Raw genomic sequence first — 24,115 nt, forward strand, 5'->3', positions numbered from 1 at the left:
TAGCTGGGTATCTGCTAAATCGAAGATATTTTTCTACGTTTTGGCCTGTCATCCACATGAAAACACATCAAAAACGAATATTTAAAAAAACTCCGGGCAAAGTGAAGATTTTTGAAAACTCCGTGTATGCCTTTTCGTGTGGACAGAGATAACCGGAGTTTTGCGTTTTAGAACGTCACAATCTGCGCCAAAAAAATGACAACAAATCTGCCCTGACGTCAAACGTGCGACCTTTGTTTACTGCAGAAGCCAGATTAAGTATGGACTTAAACTAGCCGCACACCACGGCGATCCACGCGGTACCGAACCGACCCATTTCAGAGCCGACTCCCGACAGGGCACGCACATATCCCCCGACTGTTGACGAGTGCAGTCGCGATTGAAGCGACACGTGACAACTTAATAGCTTTGTGATTGGCTATTGGATATCGTTACTGTTAAATCCAACACTTGAAGATGCTACAGGCTGAATTACAAATGACACAACACGGAATATGTAGCGCACTATCTAGGCTGCATGAGCTATTATTCCCAACCTTAAATAGTGCACTTATATAGGGGAGTTAAAGCGATTTGGAATTCAGCCACACAACTTGAGCAGAGTGGCTTTCCAGCCCACTGTGTCTATGGATAAAGCTTCAGTCTATGGAATTACAGTATATACCTGCATTAGGTGCTACCAACACGTATTTCTCGCACTAGAAATTGTTTAATGATGTCACGTGTTATATGCGAAAGATATGATTGGCTATTGCTCGCGACTCTCGCCGATCAGTCTGGCTCCCGATTAGTTTTTCGAATCGGCTGTGAGATGAGTCGGGACCATCGAAAACTAGTCTTTACGCCTGACTCGCGACTTCAGTTGGCTCGGTACGCTGAAAATCGGCGTAGTGTGCGGCTAGCTAAAGAGTAATGGATCGGAGTAGTGCCTTGAAAGCGTTAATTATTGTGCAGGTGCTATTTACATGTTTAATTTTAGAAGCCCAACTACTGCTCCAAAAACAGGGTCAATATGTCCACATATTTGCTTTGACAAGATTCCCAATCAACGTTTTCTTGCGTCTTTTGAAGTTTATACTCCAAAATTGTGTTTAGAAGCAATTCTGTCTCCGAGTCTGTCCAGACGAACGAGCTTGGCGCCATGTTTTATGTTTAGGCGGAAGTGACGCCAACAGAGGGCTATTCTGATGTGATTAGGGGGTAGGATTTGGGGAAATAATGCCATCTACAGGTTTGGAATGCTTATGAATGTGATTGAAAACGCAGATGTTCGGTTATGTGTGGAAGGGATTTTTTTTCGAAGACGAGGTGGTGTGGATAAAACATTTTTATAAACAGAGGGGGGGGGAAATGTTCGGTTTTAAAAATACCCGGCTATGTGTGTACATGGCCTAAGATTCAATTCATTCAGAGCAGAAAAGATGTCCGCCAGGTAGGCGAGCCTCTTCAGAAAGTCTTCGTCGTTCAGTCTTGAAGCCAAAGGAAAGGGGTTGTCCTCGAAAAACACCTGAAGCTCGTGTCGGAGCTCAAAGAGCCTTGTTAACACTTTGCCGCGGGACAACCAGCGGACTTCTGTATGCAGCAGCAAGGATTTGTGTTCGCTGCCCAGCTCGTCGCATAGCAGTGTGAACAGCCTTGAATTAAGCGGGCGAGCTTTTATGAAGTTCACCAGCTTCACCGCATCATTCAGGACAGCCAGCAGATCCGCCGGCATGTTCTTGGCTGCCAGGGCCTCCCGATGGACACTGCAGTGTCGCCAGTGAACGGATGGACGCACCTTCTCGATGTGTGCTTCCCTGTCATTGCTTTGGCCCCGTCAGTGCGAATGCCCACGCAGCTTGCCCAGTCAATCTCGTGAAAAGGTCAACGGAATTGAAAATGTCTTCGCCTGTGGTTCGGGTAGCAAGGGGCCGGCAGAACAAAAAATCCTCTTGCACCGTTCCTTCAAAAATGTACCGGACATAGACCAGAAGATTGGCCAGATTTGCCACATCTGTAGACTCGTCAATTTGCAGGGAGTAAAATTCATTTTGTCTCACACGGCTGACCAGAGTGGCCAGGATGTCTTCAGACATTGCATCAATGCGCCTTGACACCGTGTTATTTGACACTGGAATGAGATCTGATTTTTTTTTTTTTGCTTCTTTCTCGCCAATCACGCACCCCACCATATCTTTGGCGATGTCCAAACACACGTCTTCAGGAAGTGTGTGAGGCAGCCCCTTCTTCGCTATTCTGTAGCTAGCTGACCAAATATGACGCTCTTAATGCATCTTTTGTAGAGCCACATGAATGAAACTCCATTTGTTTTTGGCCGTTTTGTAACTCCTCCAGTTTATTTCTGAAAAACGTAAGTGGTTTTTGACTTGCGTGTGCATGCTTTGTGTGAAGGTGGCGACGCAGATAAGAGGGCTTCAGGCAGCTGTTCGCTAGCACTTCACCGCACACTGTGGTTTGGGACAGTTTGTGTCGCCGATCCAAGTGAAGCCCAGACCCAGATAATGGTCATCGTATTTCCTCTTTTTTTTTCCCTGTCTGATTTTCATCTTCACGTCATTTACCCTGCTGTAATCTCCTTTCCTCCGTCTCTTTACCTGCACTCCGCATTTCTTCACCCACATCCGCTGCAATCCCGTCTCCCTCTCTTCTCTCCTCCTCACCAATTGCCCCCGATTCCTCCCTATCTGTTGGGGTTTCTCCTCCTTCATACCTGATTTGTGGTGGCGCATTTAGTTTTGCTGATTTCAACCAGTTGAGCATCGCGAATGAATGAATGAATGAAGCCACAAACTACTGCAGAACCGTTACGGCGTAGAAGAAGAGTTAAAAATCGCCATTAAATTTTTTATCTTGTGCACCCCCTAGTGGCAGCTCGCGCACCCCTGGGGGTGCACGCACCACACTTTGGGAAACCCTGCACTACATGACTGGTCTGAGCCAGTTTTGATTTGGTGCTTTACTAACTCGTACCTAATTCGCATAAAGTCGAGAAAATCTCAACTCGCATGCCACACTGTCGCTTTGCCGCTGCCATTAAAATCGTGGCTCCGTGTCGGCTGCCTGCGTAGAAAATTATTGGTGTAATTACCGTGCGCTTGTGTGGTTTCCCCCCCAGCAAATTTTGGCAACAATCTTGTTGCCGTTTTGAAGGCTGTATCAGTATTTGTGGATAGTTTGCAATACTTGTTCAAACCATCTTAAGGGTTTTGGAGTTTGTTTGGCTTTAACCAGTCAGTTATCTTTTGAGGGGAAAAAAAAATTGCTAAACAAGGGTGAAATGCTGCTGCTGTAAGGGAGTATATATACGTTATTTACCAGCTGGGAGGTCCGTATGGTGAAATACCGTGACCGAGGTCTTGAAAGTACTGAGCGAGGCCCTCTGAGCCGAGGTCAGTATTCAAGGCCGAGGTCATGCTATTTCACCATACGGACCGACCTTAAGCTGGTAAATAATATATTTATTTTTTTCTTTACCAAATTCTAACAGAAAACGAGAGCGCCCGAAAGGGAAAACCGAGCCGAGCCGCGCCGCCATTTTGAATCCTTATTCACGGCTGTAATGCAAATGGCTTCCTCCTCGGTATACAAGTGCACTTCCATGGCAGGAAAAAAACTACATTTTGCCGCCTATGTCGTCCCCTATTTATACAAATAGGAGTCATTCAGGATTCAGCCATGTTTTTGCTCGGGGTTAGCAACAGTTAGAGGTTTTTAGCTTTCTCCTGAAATGTTTTCTTTTATTTCTTCTTCCTCAGGGGAGTAAAACTCGCTTTCGCTGTGAACACTGTCGTTATCGCTATCCATGCTGTAAAATTAATGCTGTTCTCCTGAGAAATGCTGGCAAAAATTTATAAGATTTTTGATAATCTTATAAAAAGGATAAATGTTGACAAAAAAATTCGACTGTATGTGGTGGTGTTGTGAACGAGCGAGCCGCCAGAGGTCCGTAACCGGGGTCCGTATCGTAGGATACAGACCCGCTCGCCAGCCAATCAGAGCGCAGGATTTGATGGAAACCGCACTGTGAAAAAAATAATTTACTTTATGTCCTGGTGATATTGATTTCTAACGATAGTCCTGTTTTTATGCCAGGGTGGCTGATCCAGAGAGTCCGAGAACAACCTGAAAGAACTTACTGACTTGAGTGAGGTTTGCTCCACTGAGTCAGTGTCGTTCTAGATTTCAGGAGCTAAACTTACCCAGAAGGCTTTGCGATGATCTAACGTTCCCAGGAGCAAAATTGCGAGGCTAAAACCAAGTATAACGAACTGTGTGTGTGTGTATGATGCAAGACTGACCCTCCCTCCTCTCTTTCCTTCTTTAGGAGATAAGGATGGCGGCAAGGTGACGTCCGTGATGGCGACTCCGGGTCAGGGTCCCGATCGGCCTCAGGAGGTCAGCTACACGGACACGAAGGTGATCGGGAACGGCTCGTTCGGCGTCGTCTACCAGGCCAAGCTGTGCGAGTCGGGAGAGCTGGTGGCCATCAAGAAGGTCCTGCAGGACAAGAGGTTTAAGGTGAGGGGGAGAATGAGATGGAGCTCATGTCCAGCAGGCTGGGATTTCAGGCAGCGTTTGTGTTCCTGAGATTAACACCGTCCCATCAGTCAAGGAACGCAAGCGAGAGTTCGGCCAAGGACGTGGATGAGAGCGTGTCTGTTTATAGAGGGTGATGCGACTGTGGTGACATCAGTCTGCTGAACTCGATCCTGTGTGTGTGTGTGTGTGTGTGTGTGTGTGTGTGTGTGTTTTCTCTCTGATTGGCACTTTGCCTCATTGTACGTTCTGTAGAGTTGTGTGGGAGTTTGACCGTGTTTAGAAAACAGCTATGAAACTAGATCAGGGTTCTCCACGGATTGAAAATATAGGGGGGTGGGGGTCAATCGGATGACCTTGAAACAAATTTGCATAAATTTACATAAGTCATTTGCATACAATTTGCATAAAATACTCTCAAATAGTAATCATTTAGAATAGAGGTGATGGAGAAACAAAATTGTAATCTGGAAATTGTTAACAAACTAGTCTGTTTAAAAAGATCAAATCTTACCTTCACCCTCTTCATAGTAAAGCCATTTGTACTTTTCACTCCGCTGCGGATACCATCCGGATCTACGATGCTCAGCTTAGGAACTTCGCTTGTGGCATCGCTAGTAGTAGCCTGACCAGAGCTCTTACGCCGTTTTGGATCGATGTTTTCGATGTCGACAGTGGAACGCTTACGCGTAAAACCGAATCGCTCGAGAGACATTTCGACAGTGTACGCACTTCAAGAGCTACAGTATCACTGACAGCCAGGTTATATCCTCACGGTTTTATAGGCAATATCACGCTTGCCGCACCAACTTTTAACTTTTTGTTTTTATCCTTTATTTCTCTGCCGACAATAACAATCAGTTATCTCGAACTTGGTGTCGATTCACACGTTATTATAAAGGCGTGTTATCTCCCGGCGCAAGAACAATGTGTCAAAAATGCCGAAGTGTGAAACGCTTTTCTTAGGCCCTGTCCACACGGCAACGGATTCAGGTGAATCCGATAAAATTGTTTATCGTTTCGGCCTGGCGTCCACACCATCTTTTGAGAATCTTTTGAGAACGGGTTCCAGAGTGGAAAAATCTGGCAGCGGCGCCGTTGCAAAGTCATCTGGATGAGTAGAACGGATTTGTTTACGATGACATCACAACCACATGTGCTTCACGCCGGGTAGAAGTGTAACGAACTCGATGCGAGTTGTCAACAAATCCTATAACTTGGCTCATGAAACGCGCTTACAAAATATTTTCACTGTGAATATTTATTGTGTAATGGTGCAAAGTGAGAGAGAGTGAGAGTTAATCCCGCCAGCAAAAATAGGGAAAAAAAGGAGCGATCTCACCTCTTCAGATGTTGGTTTAAGTCCTACAATACATTCCTCAAAAAGGGTGTAGAAGAACAAATTAATCCATCAACGTGTAGCATTCAATTTATTCCGGACCATTAAAGACGCCGCCTTCCGCGTAGAATCATACGTCATCCTCGCCGCCATATTGGATAGGTCAAAGCAGAGAATAAAGATTCATATGCTGCGTTTAACTGTACCAACAGGTTTACCGTCCAAACGAGATCACATGGGATTACCTTTCACAGGTGAGACTGGAAAAATACTTTTCATTGTATTTGGTCATTATAATGTAATTTTACGAACAGATTTTCCTGACTTTGTGACTAATACGAAGTCTCGCGCATAATAGTTTATGCACATGCGTCCTTACTACTTCTATTGTTCTGGTGTCTCCGAAGGGACCGTCTTACAGCGCCCCTAGAGGTGTGGCATGTGTATTGCATCGTTTTCAGCAAGCGTTGCGTTGCCATATGGACCTGATATTTTCCTGATCCGTTGCCCATGTGGACGCGATATTTTTTTAATAACATCTCGTTGCCGTTGTCGTGTGGATGTAGCCTTAGACTATAATCGTCAGACTGACTAAACTAATTGCTGGTAAATGAGTTTCACACTCGGGTGTTGTCGCGTTGTCGGTACTCCAACAGAGAAAGGCTATCTGTCACAAAGAAAACAAAGGGACGTCTCTTCCTTTTGTAAAGGGGCAGCAGAAATTAAACGGGGGCGGGAATCACAGAAAGGGGGGCGGCCCGCACCTCTAAAACCCCTCGTGGAGAACCCTGTAGAGCAGAGCTGCTGTATCAGGAATAAAACACCACGATGGCATGCGCTTGTAGGAAAATAATCCAAAGTGGTGAGGTCAGCACTGAGCAATGGTGGAGGAGAAACTGATCCTGGCCATCACTGATGACCTGCTCATCTGGTCCTGAGGCTGAGGAGTTGTTGCCATGGCGTCACGTCGCGTCGCATCCGTCGTCTGTCTGCAGTTCAGCTAAATCGTGTCCCCTCCGTCAGTTTTCCACAGAGTGCTGTTCCAGTTGTTTTGTTTGAAAGAAATCACTCCGCACAAAACTTGGCCATTGTTTTTGCTAACGAATTACTAATCAGGCCAAAGTAACGAATTTTCCAGGCCTCTGACCGGAATTGTATCTCCTCTCTGACTTCTCGTCTGATTCCAGTTCCGATCGATGTTTGCTTTGGGTAGATCTTCCCTTGAGGAACAAAACTTGGTCAGACTCATGGATGCAAACGGCGCGCCTTTTGGCGGATGCCGCCTTTTTCACGGCTGTCTGGGGGACTTGCGTGAATCACGCAGATCCGATGAGGTTTTTTTTTTTTGGGGGGGGGGGGGGGGGGGCGTTGGAGTGTCTGATTATAATTTCATCAAAGTAAATTCTGTATTAAAATTACTAAATAACAGGGCTGTAACGATATGCGTATCGAAATCGCGATACGCAGAGCCACGATCCGTGTCGCGATACAAGAAGGCAGAATCGCGGTACACCCTTTCAAACTTCTCCTCAGCCCAAAAACAGAGGTGCTTCCAAACTTCAATTTATGAATACTTTACTTTTTATTTAAATTACATTTTAAACTTACTTAAATTACTTTTATTTTTTATATCTATTAGTAAGTCGTTCTTTCGCCGACCTGCGACAATCTTCTGCGAGTCACGCAACGTCCACACTCGCCACTGGCAGAGCATTCGTTTCTTTTAAGCGGTCGCCATTCTGGTTGCGACGCGGGGAGCGAATCTGTAAACAAGCAGCTCATTGGCTGGCTAGGTGTGCCACAAGCCAATCACAATCACTTGACCGGAAAGGCATGCAGTGTTGCCAGATTGGGCAGGTTTAGGTGCTTTTTGGCTGGTTTTGAACATATTTTGGGGTGGAAAACGTTAGCAATATCTGGCAACACTGAAGGCATGTCTGCTTGGGCGGAAGCCTTCTGCGGCAGTTACATTTTGACACGCGAGCAACGTTTCACTATAAAAATTCCGTAATTTCCATCTGTTTTCCGCGATCACAGAAAATCATTGGCCCTATGAGAGTGAGACAGTGAGAGAGCCCCCCCCCCCCCCCCCCCCCAAAAAAAATCTTAACGGATTTACACGATTTGGAAAAATGACTTTTTCAGAACCGAAAAAACAGAGCTTCCGGCTCAACAGTATTATTTTGAGAAATAAAACAATCTTTGGATATACATTTGTTCATTTTTGCATACATATTACTCATTCTCTGCAGTGGTCTGAATTATTTGTTATTAAATAGTTAATGTAAGTAAGTAAATGTTAATAAGTCAAATTTACTACTTTAAAAAAACATTTTTTAAAAAATCGTGGGCGTATCGAATCGTGGGTCAAAAATCGCGATTCGAATCGAATCGTGAGTTGGGTGTATCGTTACAGCCCTACTAAATAAGTAAATGCCGTTACAGTCCATGAAACAGGAAGTATAAGTATGAGAAGAAAACAGTAAATCAGAAAGCTGCGCGTGTAAAGCCAGTTGGCTGCGCGCCATCATCTGCTGCTGCTGCACTTCACTGCACGCGCAAGGATTTCCGTCAGTCCAACGCAAGGTACGCAAGCAACTGGCTTTACGTGCGCAGCTTTCTGATTTACTGTTTTCTTCTCATACTTGTACTTCCTGTGGTTCATGGACTGTAACGGCATTTGCTTATTTACTAATTTTAATACAGAATTTACTTTGATGAAATTATAATCAGACGCTCCAACGCCCCCCCCCCCCCCCCCCCAAAAAAAAACCTCATCGGATCTGCATGATTCACCCAAGTCCCCCCAGACAGCCGTGAAAAAGGCGGCATCCGCCAAAAGGCGTGCCGTTTGCATCCATGGTTCTGTTTATTTTTTTTTTCCTGTTGTGGTAAACAATTTGTTTACAGCCTTGTTTATTTTCAGTTAAACGATGTCTCCTCCCTCCTTCAGTTCTCGACGGATTTCAGTTCTGAATGTTTTATTTGAAAGAACTCGACCTTCTGTACAACACTCGGTCGTCGTGTTGTCACGTTTTTGCGGGCAAATTAGTCATTAGTTCAACTTCACACGCTTTCTTCTGACCAGAATCGTCTCTCGTCTCTCGTTTATCATCCGAGTGATCGACGTTTTGGGTCGATTTGCGCTCGAGGAACAAAACGTAGTCCTTTGTTGATGTCCGTGTCGTAAACAGTTAGTCGTGGAGGGTGGTCCTCTCTCTCTCTCTCTCTCTCTCTCTCTCTCTCTCTCTCTCATATCACATTTCAGTTCTGTTTGATGTTTTGACAGCAGGCCGGCCAGATGAGCTCCTACGCCCTTGACGTTCTGGTTTACGATCGAACATTGAAGCGTTGTTATGATCGATATTTGAAATCGCTTCCCTAAAATAAATAAAACTTGATGTTCATGACAGCGAAGGAATGTACCGGTAGAAGGTGCTGGATGCATGTCTTTGTCACCTAGCAACAGTAAGGGTTCTGAAAAAGGCGCAAAAACGCATCGGGTGGGCACAGGCCCCGAGCGAAACGCAACCGGTTATCACATCAAGCACGGTCACCACGGCAACCAGTACCGTCAGGCCATCTCACGATTGATTTACTCGCTCTAATGAAGCGCCGTTGTCCTCCGCTCACGGTCAGAGTGCAGAAATCGGTGATAAAGAGGCCGTTCATTAATTCTTTTCCGCCGTTCCAGAGACGGACGCGCTGACCTGCGCGGCTCACTTCAGAGAATGAAACTCCGTCACCGCAGGTTCCTTTCAGGCATTATTATATCCCAAAAGCTCCGAGCAGAAAGCAAGCGCGTCTGCCTTGAAGGAAATAAATAAAGGAGGGGAAAACCCTGCCAGGATGATGTATGGTGCTGAGTCATCCCCGAGACCGTGACTGACTTCTGGTTATTCAGGCTTGGCACGTGGCCCGTCGGCGTACGTGATCACGGTAATCTTTTACTTGGCTGCCGTGCCGTGACTGCACTCTGAGGTGTTTCTTCATTACGCCTAAACAGCTTCGTTATAGATTACCTACTTAGGAAAATGGCTGACACGTTTTCTTATAATGGCACCGTGGGAGTATAGTGTGTGTGTGTGGCAGTGCAGAGCGGCCTGGCAGGCTGCCAGAGAGACAGGAAATGATCGAGGTAGATATAAGTCGCTGAAGTCGGGGTGGGGGGGTGAGCACAGTGGCATGGTTCTGATTCTTGGATCATAAAGCTGTACGGGTCCACAGAAACATCTGAGAACTGAGGTGTTCCAGTAACTTCAAGATGCCCATGGATCAGGTCAGTTTGAGAACGAACTGGGCGTGGTCTAATATTCTAATGAGTGCATTTGATTGACAGTCCTCTGTCAAAGACTTCTTACACGAACCACCTTTTAACCGTGAGCTAAAATGAATTAGTCATGTTCGGTGTTGGCTAGCGATGATATTGAAGTTATTCCACGAAATCGAGTCGTACATGAGCTGATCGCCAACGAGGCGTGTAGCACCGAGTTATCTGTGATCCATGTATGACGGGATTGAGTGGGATAACTGTTTTATTCTATCCACATTCACTCACCCCGTGTCTGAAATAGGGATGTTAACCGATGACCGTTTGACCGGTGGTTGACCGAATCAACGTCAACCGGTTAATTTTTTTTGGTTGTCGGTTAAAAAAAAAATCAATCGTTTTGAAGCTGCCGATTTTGGAGCGGAGAACCTGGAATTCTGTGTTGTAAGCGCTTGGGGCGTGGCATGCGGTGTAAGGACGACAGCTGACGAATCAGAAACATCCATTCAGTCATGTCCCGCCCTCCCGCCCCAGTTAAAGACAGCTGACAAATCAGAAACACCCATTCAGTCATGTCCCACCCTTCCGCCCCAGTTAAAGACAGCTAACAAATCAGAAACACCCATTCAGTCATGTCCCGCCCTCCCGCCCTAGTTAAAGACAGCTGACGAATCAGAAACACCCATTCAGTCATGTCCCGCCCCAGTTAAAGACAGCTGACAAATCAGAAACACCCATTCAGTCATGTCCCGCCCTCCCGACCCAGTTAAAGACAGCTGACAAATCAGAAACACCCATTCAGTCATGTCCCGCCCTCCCGCCCCAGTTAAAGATAGCTGACAAAGACAGCTGACAAATCAGAAACACCCATTCAGTCATGTCCCACCCTCCCGCCCCAGTTAAAGACAGCTGACAAATCAGAAACACCCATTTAGTCATGTCCCGCCCTCCCGCCCCAGTTAAAGACAGCTGACAAATCAGAAACGCCCATTCAGTCATGTCCCGCCCTCCCGCCCCAGTTAAAGACAGCTGACAAATCAGAAACACCCATTCAGTCATGTCCCGCCCTCCCGCCCCAGTTAAAGACAGCTGACAAATCAGAAACACCCATTCAGTCATGTCCCACCCTCCCGCCCCAGTTAAAGACAGCTGACAAAGACAGCTGACAAATCAGAAACACCCATTCAGTCATGTCCCACCCTCCCGCCCCAGTTAAAGACAGCTGACAAATCAGAAACACCCATTCAGTCATGTCCCGCCCTCCCGCCCCAGTTAAAGATAGCTGACAAAGACAGCTGATAAATCAGAAACACCCATTCAGTCATGTCCCACCCTCCCGCCCCAGTTAAAGACAGCTGACAAATCAGAAACACCCATTCAGTCATGTCCCACCCTCCCGCCCCAGTTAAAGACAGCTGACAAATCAGAAACACCCATTTAGTCATGTCCCGCCCTCCCGCCCCAGTTAAAGACAGCTGACAAATCAGAAACGCCCATTCAGTCATGTCCCGCCCTCCTGCCCCAGTTAAAGACAGCTGACAAATCAGAAACACCCATTCAGTCATGTCCCGCCCTCCCGCCCCAGTTAAAGACAGCTGACAAAGACAGCTGACAAATCAGAAACACCCATTCAGTCATGTCCCACCCTCCCGCCCCAGTTAAAGACAGCTGACAAATCAGAAACACCCATTTAGTCATGTCCCGCCCTCCCGCCCCAATTAAAGACAGCTGACAAATCAGAAACACCCATTCAGTCATGTCCTGCCCTCCTGCCCCAGTTAAAGACAGCTGACAAATCAGAAACACCCATTTAGTCATGTCCCGCCCTCCCGCCCCAATTAAAGACAGCTGACAAATCAGAAACATCCATTCAGTCATGTCCCGCCCTCCCGCCCCAGTTAAAGACAGCTGACAAATCAGAAACACCCATTCAGTCATGTCCCGCCCCAGCTGAACACAGCTGCTACTCGGCGAAAGAGAAAAGTGTAGACACAGGCTTGTTAGTTTACAAATTACTATTGTTTTTTAATTATCATTAGAAGGCACATGGAGTTTAGTCCTGCCTTGGCCAGTGCATTCTGAAAGTATGTTTCGGTCTGTAGCCAACAATGCATGTTATTGCAGATCAGATCTCTCCACACAGACTAAAGGCGCAGATGCCGACTTTTTCACGGCTGAATCGTGCAGATCCGATTGCTTTCCTTTGAGCATACAGAATTTACTCTGATGAAATTATTCAGACACTCCAACGCCCCCCCTAAAAAAAATCGCATCTTTGCACGATTCAGCTGTGAAAAAGGCGGCATCCGCTAAAAGGCGTGCCGTTTGCATCCCTGTTTAAACTCATAGGTTAACCGACTTTAACCGGCTAATGAGGCTCAGTGGTCGGTCAAGATTTTTTTTTTTAGTTTTCGCCATCCCTAGTCCGAAATCACTCACTCGTTCACTACTCCCTACTCCCTATATAGAGAATTACGAAATAGAGGACTATATAGTGAGCTCATTCGTAAAATGAAAAACGCTTTCGGACACTACTCCGTCGCACAATTAATTAAAGCGTGCCAGATCAGTCGGCTGGTGGGTTTCAAAATAATAAATACATGCGTGTGTTTTTGTGATAAATCCATATTATACTGAGCGCATTTCCCACATTAATCAATACAAAGCACCTGCAGCTTTCAGTTCTTTTAAATCAAGGCTGAATACTTTCTTTCTTCTTCGCCACTGCCTTTTATTAAATCACATTTCAGACTTTTAATTCGATTTCTTTCAGCGCGACCGCAATGCATGATGGGATATATTGCTTTGGTTAGTGACCGTCGTTGTAACTACTTTTCCTGATGCATTGTGGGATACTTTGAGTGCACTATATAGGGTGTAAATAATCCTCACTAAGGTGTAGGGAAAGCGCACCCTCTTTCGAATGCTGATGTAATCAAGCCGGAAGTTTTGTTTGTTTTGATAGCAATCAGGAAAGTTTGAAAAAAGTCGGCAGTAATCGTCATTTAAACTCGTTTTTGTGCAATACTTCGTTTGGAAAACAGTTTTCAAAATGGCGGCACTGACACCTGACTTATATAGTGCCCTACAGGTAGTCGTCGACTTACGACTGCGTTTGGTTACGACTGACCGGTCGTAAACCGATCTGGTCGTAAGTCGGCCTGTGTTAAATGACCGTAAGTATATTGTGATGTGTAATGATATTGTAATCATCTTAAAGTCTTATTTTATCAACATTTTCTTATTTCATTACCTTGGCTCATTATTTGGTTTAAGTCAAACACTGCATACGACACTGCGTACAGTACAATTCGTTTAATATGTGCAAAACAAAAAATATGAAATATAGGTGTGAAAAATAGAAAACATTTTAGTTTGAAACATACCAAAATACAAATGTAAAACATAGCAAAATACAAAACTTAGTGACCGCTGGCATCACTGGTGCTTGGCTGTGGGTCGTCTACGTCATCATTAGTTGTTGCAGCGCTCGGGCTGGCGGGAGCATTTGTTCGTTTCATAAGGCCAAACAAAATAATATACGTGTTTCCGGTTACCCGACCGACCCTGTAAAAACACTGCGACCCTTCAACTGTTTATGACCACGATAAACAAACTATTTCTCGCGCCCGAACCTACCTGCTTGGCAGCCACCTGGCGAGTCAAATGAGAACCGCTAGGGCGTGTCATATAAACCACTCAGTATTTGCCGAAAGACACGAGGCCCGTCAGGAGTAAATTGGGGAGGCTGGGACCTCCCCTGCCCGAGTTACGAGCGTCCAAAGTCGGGCAGGAGCCGCCGATAGAAAAACAAAACTAAAGCCGAGCACCATGGCTCTTCGTCCTGAGGCGCGCGGCAAGCCCGCCCTGGCAGCGCTGGTTCGTTGGGGGCAGGGCAGAGGTCTCATGCGGGGAAAATAATTTAGTGTGGATATGGCTAGATAGTGATTGAAATAATGCATACATCACAAGGAACTGTTTGCTCAGGGTATAAATCAGGGATTCAACACTTCCAGTGCTATTCTATACTCAACTTAAGATATCTGAATTGATGATAAATCTGAAATTGGAGGCGTTTGTGTCAGTGAAATGATACATTCCTTGATTTCCTCCTGATTTAAACCTTAGATCAGTGGTTCTCAAACTTTTTTCACCAAGTACCACCTCAGAAAATACTTGGCTCTCCAAGTACCACCATAATGACCAACATTAAAATACAGTAGCGTAGTAGGTCTAAGTGTTCATTAAAAACAAGGCGGAGGTTTTATTTAACAAGTATATTTAATATTGTTGGCCACTGTAACATTACACACAGCAGGCTTTCGTCTAAACGGGGGAACAGGGGCGCTGCGCCCTCTTACTCTCGGCGTGCGCCCCCTTACCGACTCCGTGAAAACATCCTAGCAACACCACGTGACAATGTGTCTGATCATCAAATACGTTATAATTGCTCCAAAAATATTCCAGTCATAGTAGATGCACCGCCAGATGGTGCAAAAACAATCCGAATTGGCGTTTTCCAGACTGAGGCGCCATGTTGTTTAGTTGTTTACTTGTCGCGGCTGCTCTCGCGAGATTTGACATGGGTTACATACAAGGTCAGCTGACTTGTAGAGCGAGATTTCTTGAGACTGAAGGACCTTTCACCCACCAGCGCGGGAGCTTTTGACAGAAGTAGTTCGCGAGTTGTTTTTATTGACACTTGGGCATTTAAAGATGTCATCCCGCGGCACGAAGCGGAAGAAAGCCAAAGACTGTCCGGGGCAGAAGATGATTACTTCTTTCTTTTTCAATGTTGACAGACAATTTGTTACAATTTCCCTCTCGGATAGCCTCAGAATGCCCCATTGGAGCATTTTTCAAAGGCTTTGCACGGCATGGGGGACAACCGGCACCATCCCCCCCCCCCCCCCCCCCCCACTTCGCTCCCTCGCCATGGTGAGCGCCCTCATACTAAATTTTTCTAGAAAAAACCCTGTACAGTATTTTGAACAGTAACACCGTGTTTGCTTAGCCTGGGCCCGCCCATCCTAAGCGTGACGCAACACGAGGGCCTGTTGTGAGCTTAGTCTGGCAAGGCAAGCTATCTCCAGCTCTTCCAAGCTCCCGAAAAATCGGGAGCCAATCAACTTTGAGCATCTCCAACGGCCCTGGGTAGAGGCGTGTTCAAGGCACTGACATAGTAGAACTGCGACCGGAAGCCATAGATTGTTTACAGAATCTATGCCGGAAGCGCTTCATTCACATCACGAACATGGAGCAGCAGCAAGCCTTTGACACAGCGGTAGATGCTGTATTGAAAGCATTCAACGGGAAGTTCTCATTGAAAACGGAGCAAAGAGCAGCCCTGGAGGTATTTATCTTCTTCCTGTTACTCAAGCAGTTTGCGTCGCGTCACATACGTCAGAGGAAAGAGTGATGTGATTGGTTTAAGCTCCGTCACAGCCTTTTCTGGCTTCGACCAGTAGCAAACTGAGGCATTTCAGGGAGGCGGGTCAACCACGCGCTTTGGGAAACGGTTGGGCTTAATATCTTTGCCAGACCAAATGCTCGCAGAGCTTTGAAGTCGCGTTAGCCAGACTAGTGTTTGCTACCCCGCTGTTGCGACCCGTCATGGCCCTCGCTCCGTCAGTACATACACCCACACACTTTTCCCAGTCCAGGCCATGCTCCTGGATGAACTTGTTCAAGGTCCCATGGCATGGTGGTTTGTTGATGCTTTAAACGGGCTCGTGGAGGTTTCCGGATGTTATATCCGCAGCCTTTCTCGAAATGAACCCTCGGCACGTAGATATAGCCTCCTAGGAGAAAGCCCCATTTCAGCGCTTTTCCCAGTGTGTCGTTTTGCTAATGAGAAGCAGGAGGCGGGGAAGGGTAGAGGGTGGGGGCGGGTCTTATCATTAATATTCATGACATGTAAACGTGTTACCTCTGATTGGCTAACAGCACTGTGCCACTACCTCCAGTGGGTCAGAACAAGCGGATGTGGGTGTCTTACTATGGCGAGAGAGAAGGAACAAACCGCGAAGGGAAAAATACCGCGCGCTGATGTCATTAAGGTGCGACGCGAGGAAATAAAATAAATTCAACAAATGTTTGGGTTTTTACTGAACAAACAAACAAATAAAATGAACGAGTGACTTAAAAAAAGAATGTGGGTGTGTTTGTAAAAACTGTTTTGATTGGCTATTATAACAGAGCATGCTGCATGCTTTTTGGTTTTGTAGCGCAGAGTACCTGGCTAACTGCAGGAAGCGGTTAGCTGCACAGCTAATGTAGCCATTGCAAGGCTAACGTGGCACCGATTTTAAAACACGGCAAAACGACTTAACAGTTATACACTTACTTGTTGGGTGTTTGTGGCTGATGCGGCAGGGATGCTTGGTACGGACCCAGGCTTCAGTGACAGTTGATGTGCAAAACCTGCCCTGTACTGTCCCAAGTTGTGGAAACATTCATCAGGAAAATGCTTCCGACAAACATACACCGTCTTAGGTAGACTCGACGGCGTATTATTGAAGTAAATAAAATTAAGCCACTGCGTCTTCAGGGGCTCTCCCGTCGGCAGTAAAAACAGACTCTTTTCTGTGTTGTCACATCCATGTACAGCGCAATTTCCATGTTTGGTGGCAACTTTTGAGCTGGGCGGGGCAATCCATACAGTGGGTGGGAATCCAGAGGGGGGGCGTGGGGATCATCTCCCTTGCTGACGTAGTAAAGGGAAGAGCTTATCAACGCGCCGTTTTGACGCACCATTCTCAAATATTGGGCATAGTTTGGTTTACACATTATGAAATTTCTAGCCACTGGGGTGACTTAAGAAGGTCAGAGGAACTCATTTTAACGTTAAAAAACCTCAGAAAGTGAAAATTTCATGCCATGGGACCTTTAAGTATGAAAGTCCCCACTAGTATATAAAAATATATTTTGGAAATGTGAAGGGACAGATCTAGGTACTGGACCACCACCACCACCACCAAACAGATCATCCACCAAAATATTCCCATTTTACCTGGAAAATGAAAGTATGCCATCATTATTAGAACAATTTATATACAAGTGCATCCTTATATCATCAACGATATCTGATGACCAGGTTTAGTTTTGAACGAGTATTTTGCAAAAAAAAAAAGTTTTCAAAGGAAACTCCTCACTTTTTCCTACCTACCCTAGAAAATTTGTCGTAAACTTTTGGGATAAACAAAATTTTTTTCCCCTACCTACCTACCTACCTACCTACCTACCTACCCTGTTTTGAAAACCCAGGAAACAGGGTTTGTTTGGCCTAAACATGGTAAGCCTCGTCTGAATTGTTTCTTTTTCTCCTCATAAATTTCACAATATGGACGAAGCGCGTCATGTACTATCCGTTCAATCCTTGGAAATCGTTCTACGTTTGGGTTAGGGCTGCACGATTATGGAAAAAATGATAATCACGATTATCTTGATCAAAATTGTAATCACGATTATTAATCATGATTATTCTTGATGTTAGGGAAATCACTTAAATTTTATTTCACTATATTCAAACAAACAATATGAACAGCTTTCAGTGCAGAATGAAATTTAAAAGAGAAATTCTGATTTCCAAATGACAAATAAATGAAATTTATCCAAGAAATTACCAAAGGATGAAGGAACTGAAAACTCAATTGCAACAATTACATAGCATTATACTGAGGCCTACAAGTTTTTAGCTAGAAAGAGCAGCCTATCAACATGCTCTGGCTTTAAACATGAGCGAAGGCAGGTCACAGCATTGCCTCCAGTGCTAAATAGTCTGTTGTTCCGACATAGTTAGCTTTTCTCCCTCACCTCAATCTGTTACCTACTCTCACGCTATCACCCCTTGAAGAAGAAACTGCTGCACTGAAGCTCTGCGCACTTGGCCAGTGTTGCCAGATACTGATGACGTTTTCCAGCCCAAAATATGTTCAAAACCCGCCAAAATGCACTTAAAACCGCCCAATCTGGCAACACTGCTTGGCTTGCTTGCTTGCTTATTTAGGCGGAGTAATGAAACTTTACATGCGTCGGTTCGCCCCCTAATGGTTTGGCGGAGTACTGGTCAAAAAGTGCTTGATCAGATATGCAGCAGAGCTCGCATTTTAAATGGAAATAAATCGCGATTTTCATTTAATTTAATCGTGGCAGCCAAAATCGCGATTTTCGATTAAATTGGATTAATTGTGCAGCCCTAGTTTGGGTCCATTGCTTCAAAATGTGCAAGGAGTTTATTCAGTTGAGAGAAACCTTCTGGAAACTGTCGTACGCAGCTAGAGGCTGGGCGCTGCCAGGAGCTGGGGCGGAAACTGTCGTACGCTCAGCTGGGAAACAGTCGCCAGTCGTAACCAGACGGTCGTAAAGTCAATCGGTCGTAAGTTGTATAGGTCATAAGTCGACGACTACCTGTATATAGTGAGAAGGGAGCGATTTCGGACACAGGGACGATTTGGTGAAACGGAGCATTTTTATTTTAATTTTTTGCAATTTTGACGAGAACTTTTTTTTTTATACAAAACGTCCGACAAAATCATTTCCGCTTAGAACGTAAACAAACCGGCGAAATGACGGGAGCAATTTGTGAAAAATGCGATAATTCTTTGGGAGGAAAAAAGATGCGTTCTTACTATCAAATGCTTTCATTCCATAGTTTGTTGCTTGTGTTTTTTTTAAGGTTTTGTTTTCGAGTAGAGTTTTTATTTCATCCTCGGTTGGTTCACGCGCCGCCATTTTGTTTTTCTCTACTCACGGTATAGGAGGAGTTGATATCCTAGTAGTAGAGTAGCCAATCAGAGCGTGCGATTTGCTCATATATGAATTAGTCATGTTCCATGTTGGCTAGCTACGAAGTTCTGGTTAAAGTTCTGGATGGTCCTGCACTAATTTAGAAGGAAAGAAGAAGAAAAAGCTAAATGAGAGGGAGAGAGATTAGAAACTCAACTCGCCAAAATTTGTTCATTTATTAATTTTACTTCTGTCAAAAATAACACAAGCGAGAGTAGTTACCATTGTTCACGACTAATGTGCGTTTATTTCAAGACCCGAGTATTTTGATACTGTTTTTTTGCACACTTTACAAACTGGCATTTGCTGTTCCACGTCCTCCTCGCGATATCCAAAAAACTGCCAGATGACTGACCCCTTACTAGTTCTTTTAGGAACCAATTCGTCCGCTTCCATTTTTAATTTGTCGCTGAAATTGACAGAGCTTATACGGTAGCCTGTGCAACACCAGCGATTGCACGAACTGAGTCAGCGCTGTAAACCGGAACTAGGAAATCTTCCCGCCGGCAGTGTTGCCAGATACTGCTGACGTTTTCCAGCCCAGAATATGTTCAAAACCCGCCAAAATGCACTTAAAACCGCCCAATCTGGCAACACTGCCCGCAAGTTCCTTTCAGCACCGAGATGTCGCCCGGGATTGGTTGGCGAGTGTGTGACGTTATTGTTTTTTTTACCCTTCGTCAGCCTCTCATGTTACTGCCTGAGGGACAGGGAGAAAACCACCAGGAAAGGTTTCAAACAAACGCAAGTCGGCAGATGACCATAAAATACTCAATAGTTACGATATAATAATTTTATGCATCTCTCACAGAATTTTCAGAGATATATTGAGTATATTCGATATATCGCACAGCCCTAGTCTGAATCTTCGCTTCATATATATTTTTTTATTTTCAACTAGCCAGCCGGGCCGCCTAGTGACAGGAATTACCCGCCAAATGACAAATTAAGTCGCCTCGGGCAACCGGACCACCGTGAACTTTGAGCCCTGGGTTAGGGAAATGTACAGATGTTATAATTTCAAAAGGAATTCAAAAGAATAAAAAAGAAGGAATTCTCCGATGGAAACATCGCTTGCAGAAGTGTTTAGACTTAAATGGATATGTTATATGTTAAAATATGTTATTTTCATAAATATTTTTTTCCCAATTTGTCTTGACTTACCCTCGTATGTCGTGACTAGTTGACAGTTCCGCAAAGAGAGCTGGAGGTACGGTTTAAACACGGATTAATTATTTTTTTTTAATATGGTGTGTCGCTGTCTGTAATGCGCATTTGTTTTTTATTTTTTCTGTTTTGTCGGGTATACCGCGTGTGTGTTTTGCTCTCATGTTCCTCCATAAGAAGCTGGATGATGGAACCGGATTCAGGGTTCTGCTGCGCGTCGTGTTTGATGTGCTGTCAGGCTCTCATTGGCTGTTTTGCAGCGAGTCACAGGGGGTTTTACTCTGTATGAGTCCTCTCTGAGAATATCAAGCATGCTCAAAAAATATCAGCAGCTTGCAGTCACATCCTGAACCGCACGCACTGCAGAAGCAGTTGCCGTGGGAACGTGCAGAGTTTTATTGGCGAGCTGATCCGCACAACTAGTCTGTGACCGGGAGGATTTTGGTGTGCGTTTGACTCTCGCCAGCTTTTTCACACACCTACGAAGTACACACTACCGTTCAAAAGTTTGGGGTCACTTTGAAATGTCCTTATTTTTGAAAGAAAAGCGCTGTTCTTTTCAATGCAGATCACTTTAAACTAATCAGAAATCCACTCTATACATTGCTAATGTGGTAAATGACTATTCTAGCTGCAAATGTCTGGTTTTTGGTGCAATATCTCCATAGGTGTATAGAGGCCCATTTCCAGCAACTCTCACTCCAGTGTTCTAATGGTACACTGTGTTTGCTCATTGCCTCAGAAGGCTAATGGATGATTAGAAAACCCTTGTACAATCATGTTAGCACAGCTGAAAACAGTTGAGCTCTTTAGAGAAGCTATAAAACTGACCTTCCTTTGAGCAGATTGAGTTTCTGGAGCATCACATTTGTGGGGTCGATTAAATGCTCAAAATGGCCAGAAAAATGTCTCGACTATATTTTCTATTCATTTTACAACTTATGGTGGGAAATAAAAGTGTGACTTTTCATGGAAAACACAAAATTGTCTGGGTGACCCCAAACTTTTGAACGGTAGTGTAGGTTCTTAAAGTCCGATTTTTTCCCCCCCTAAACTATATGGAACTTTCAACACTCGAACGCGTTTGTGCGCTTTTAACTCCCTCTTCATCCCATTTCTCCCCCCCCAAAATAAATATCTGTGACAGTTTTGAGCATCCCACACTGCACAGCTGCAGCAAGACCGCCGGGGAACGTGTGATATTTCTGGTTTTTGATGATTTCAGTCGGATTTATTTTAATACACCGCCTCCATTTCCCTCACTTCACTTAGCACGGTGAACGAGACACTCGCGCCTCTCGCTCCATCACTGTGTGGGTGGTGTGCCGATTACAGACTCTGTTTCAGGCATCATGGCTTTGTGTGTGTGTGTGTGTGTGTGTGAGAGAACTAAACGTTTGCCTGAGGCTCGGCCCTATGCGTCGTTTCTATTTTCATCCTCGTCTCATCACGTCCGGACCGAGACGTGGACGTGAAGCTCGACAGGAACTCTGCTGAGCGTGTGTTCATACAGCTGCACCGCGGGCTTGATCACGCCGCTGCTCTTTACGCAGTGTGATGAAGTCGATGTTCTCTGTGCTGATGATGACGCCGCTGCTCTTTACGCAGTGTGATGAAGTCGATGTTCTCTGTGCTGATGATGACGCCGCTGTGTGTGTTTTGTTCTCTCTCCTGTGCTACAGAACCGTGAGCTGCAGATCATGAGGAAGCTGGACCACTGCAACATTGTCCGTCTCCGATACTTCTTCTACTCCAGCGGGGACAAGGTGATTGTCTCTGTCCACACACACACACACACACACACACACACACACACACACACACACACACACGTTGCAAAGCCTCTCCACAGTGCTTTTATCACAGTTACTCAGTTTTTACTTGTGAATGTAGGACTTGGAAGTTAAACGACTACCAGAGAGGGTCTGAGTTTAATACATTGTAGGAAAAAAAAGTTCAGATTAATTGCTTTCAATAACGGCGTCGTCGTGACAACGCAAGTGACTTTCCTGCCTTTCAGTTCAGTCAGCCGTGTGTCTCCTTCTCCGAGAGAGAGAGAGAGAGAGATTTTGATGCGATCACTGAGTTGATGTGCAAAAGCCACAGTAAAACTGTAGAACGCTTCATCATCATACCGTATGAGTTGGAGGTGTTTCAGTGTTGACCACGCCTCCCTCAGGCACAGAGAGCAGGACACGCCTCCTCCTGCTTCTCGGTGTGTCTTCCTGTCTCATGAGCAGATCGATCAGAAGTTGTGTGTGTGTGAGAGAGAGAGAGAGAGAGAGAGAGAGATGTGATGACCCTGAGCTCCGTCACCTCACACACTGAACTCAGGCAGCAGCTGTTTGACCCGTAATTCAGGGTGGCGGCGGTGGTTGTTGTTGTTGTTGTTTATGCGAATGGATTTTAATGTTTGGGTTCTGAAAGCCCATAAAAATATATCCTGGAGCCCCAGAGCTGCCTTCAAATGGATAAAGTTGGAGGTGTACACTGAGGGGGGTTTGCCCTCAGAGCGTCATAGGATTTGTCTAGAACAGAGATGGATCCGGCGCAGAACACACACAGGCCCGGTTCCCCCCGGTTCCCCCCGCGGTTCTCCGTCCTCTCAGTTGAATTGGAGCTGCAGGAGTTTGATGCTCTGTTTAACTCCGGGATGATGAGGATGATGATGATGATGTCAGTTCACTGATCTATTACCCATTATTCATTATTCATGGAGCGGGTGTTCTGATATCTGCTGAGCACAGCGCGCGCTCTCTCTCTCTCTCTCTCTCATACACGTGCACACAGCGTGCTCTCGCTCTCTCTCTCATATACACGTGCACACAGCGTGCTCTCGCACTCTCTCTCATGTGTGTATATATACACACTCTCTCTCATATACACGTGCACACAGCGTGCTCTCGCACTCTCTCTCATGTGTGTATATATACACACTCTCTCTCTCATATACACGTGCACACAGCGTGCTCTCGCACTCTCTCTCGTGTATATATACACTCTCTCTCTCTCATACACGTGCACACAGCGTGCTCTCGCACTCTCTCTCGTGTATATATACACACTCTCTCTCTCATACACGTGCACACAGCGTGCTCTCGCACTCTCTCTCGTGTATATATACACTCTCTCTCTCTCTCTCTCTCATACACGTGCACACAGCGTGCTCTCGCACTCTCTCTCGTGTATATATACACTCTCTCTCTCTCTCATACACGTGCACACAGCGTGCTCTCGCACTCTCTCTCATGTGTATATATACACTCTCTCTCTCTCTCTCTCTCTCTCTCTCTCGTACACATGCACACAGCGTGCTCTCGCACTCTCTCATGTGTATATATACACACTCTCTCTCATATACACATGCACACAGCGTGCTCTCGCACTCTCTCTCGTGTGTGTATATATACACACTCTCATATACACGTGCACACAGCGTGCTCTCGCACTCTCTCTCGTGTATATATACACTCTCTCTCTCTCTCATACACGTGCACACAGCGTGCTCTCGCACTCTCTCTCATGTGTATATATACACACTCTCTCTCTCTCTCTCTCTCTCTCTCTCGTACACGTGCACACAGCGTGCTCTCGCACTCTCTCTCGTTTATATATACACACACTCTCTCTCATATACACGTGCACACAGCGTGCTCTCGCACTCTCTCTCGTGTGTGTATATATACACACTCTCATATACACGTGCACACAGCGTGCTCTCGCACTCTCTCTCGTGTATATATACACTCTCTCTCTCTCTCTCTCATACACGTGCACACAGCGTGCTCTCGCACTCTCTCTCGTGTATATATACACACTCTCTCTCTCTCTCTCTCTCATACACGTGCACACAGCGTGCTCTCGCACTCTCTCTCGTGTGTATATATACACTCTCTCTCTCTCTCTCTCATACACATGCACACAGCGTGCTCTCGCACTCTCTCTCGTGTATATATGCACACTCTCTCTCTCTCTCTCTCTCTCTCTCTCTCTCTCTCGTGTATATATACACTCTC

The 24,115-nt window shown here is 45.5% G+C and overlaps 1 protein-coding gene across 2 annotated transcripts in view; it reads left to right on the forward strand.

The window, feature by feature from the left end:
- The window catches only part of gsk3ba (glycogen synthase kinase 3 beta, genome duplicate a), a 190,243-nt gene that overhangs the window by 80,232 nt on the left and 85,896 nt on the right, over nt 1–24,115 (forward strand). For both annotated transcript variants that reach the window (XM_060928891.1, XM_060928893.1), the window contains exons 2-3: nt 4,325–4,518; nt 21,782–21,865. In XM_060928891.1, the coding sequence (XP_060784874.1) occupies nt 4,325–4,518; nt 21,782–21,865 (278 nt within the window). The remainder of the gene's footprint in view (nt 1–4,324; nt 4,519–21,781; nt 21,866–24,115) is intronic.

Source organism: Neoarius graeffei, chromosome 9, assembly GCF_027579695.1.
Source record: "Neoarius graeffei isolate fNeoGra1 chromosome 9, fNeoGra1.pri, whole genome shotgun sequence".
Taxonomy (NCBI): domain Eukaryota; kingdom Metazoa; phylum Chordata; class Actinopteri; order Siluriformes; family Ariidae; genus Neoarius; species Neoarius graeffei.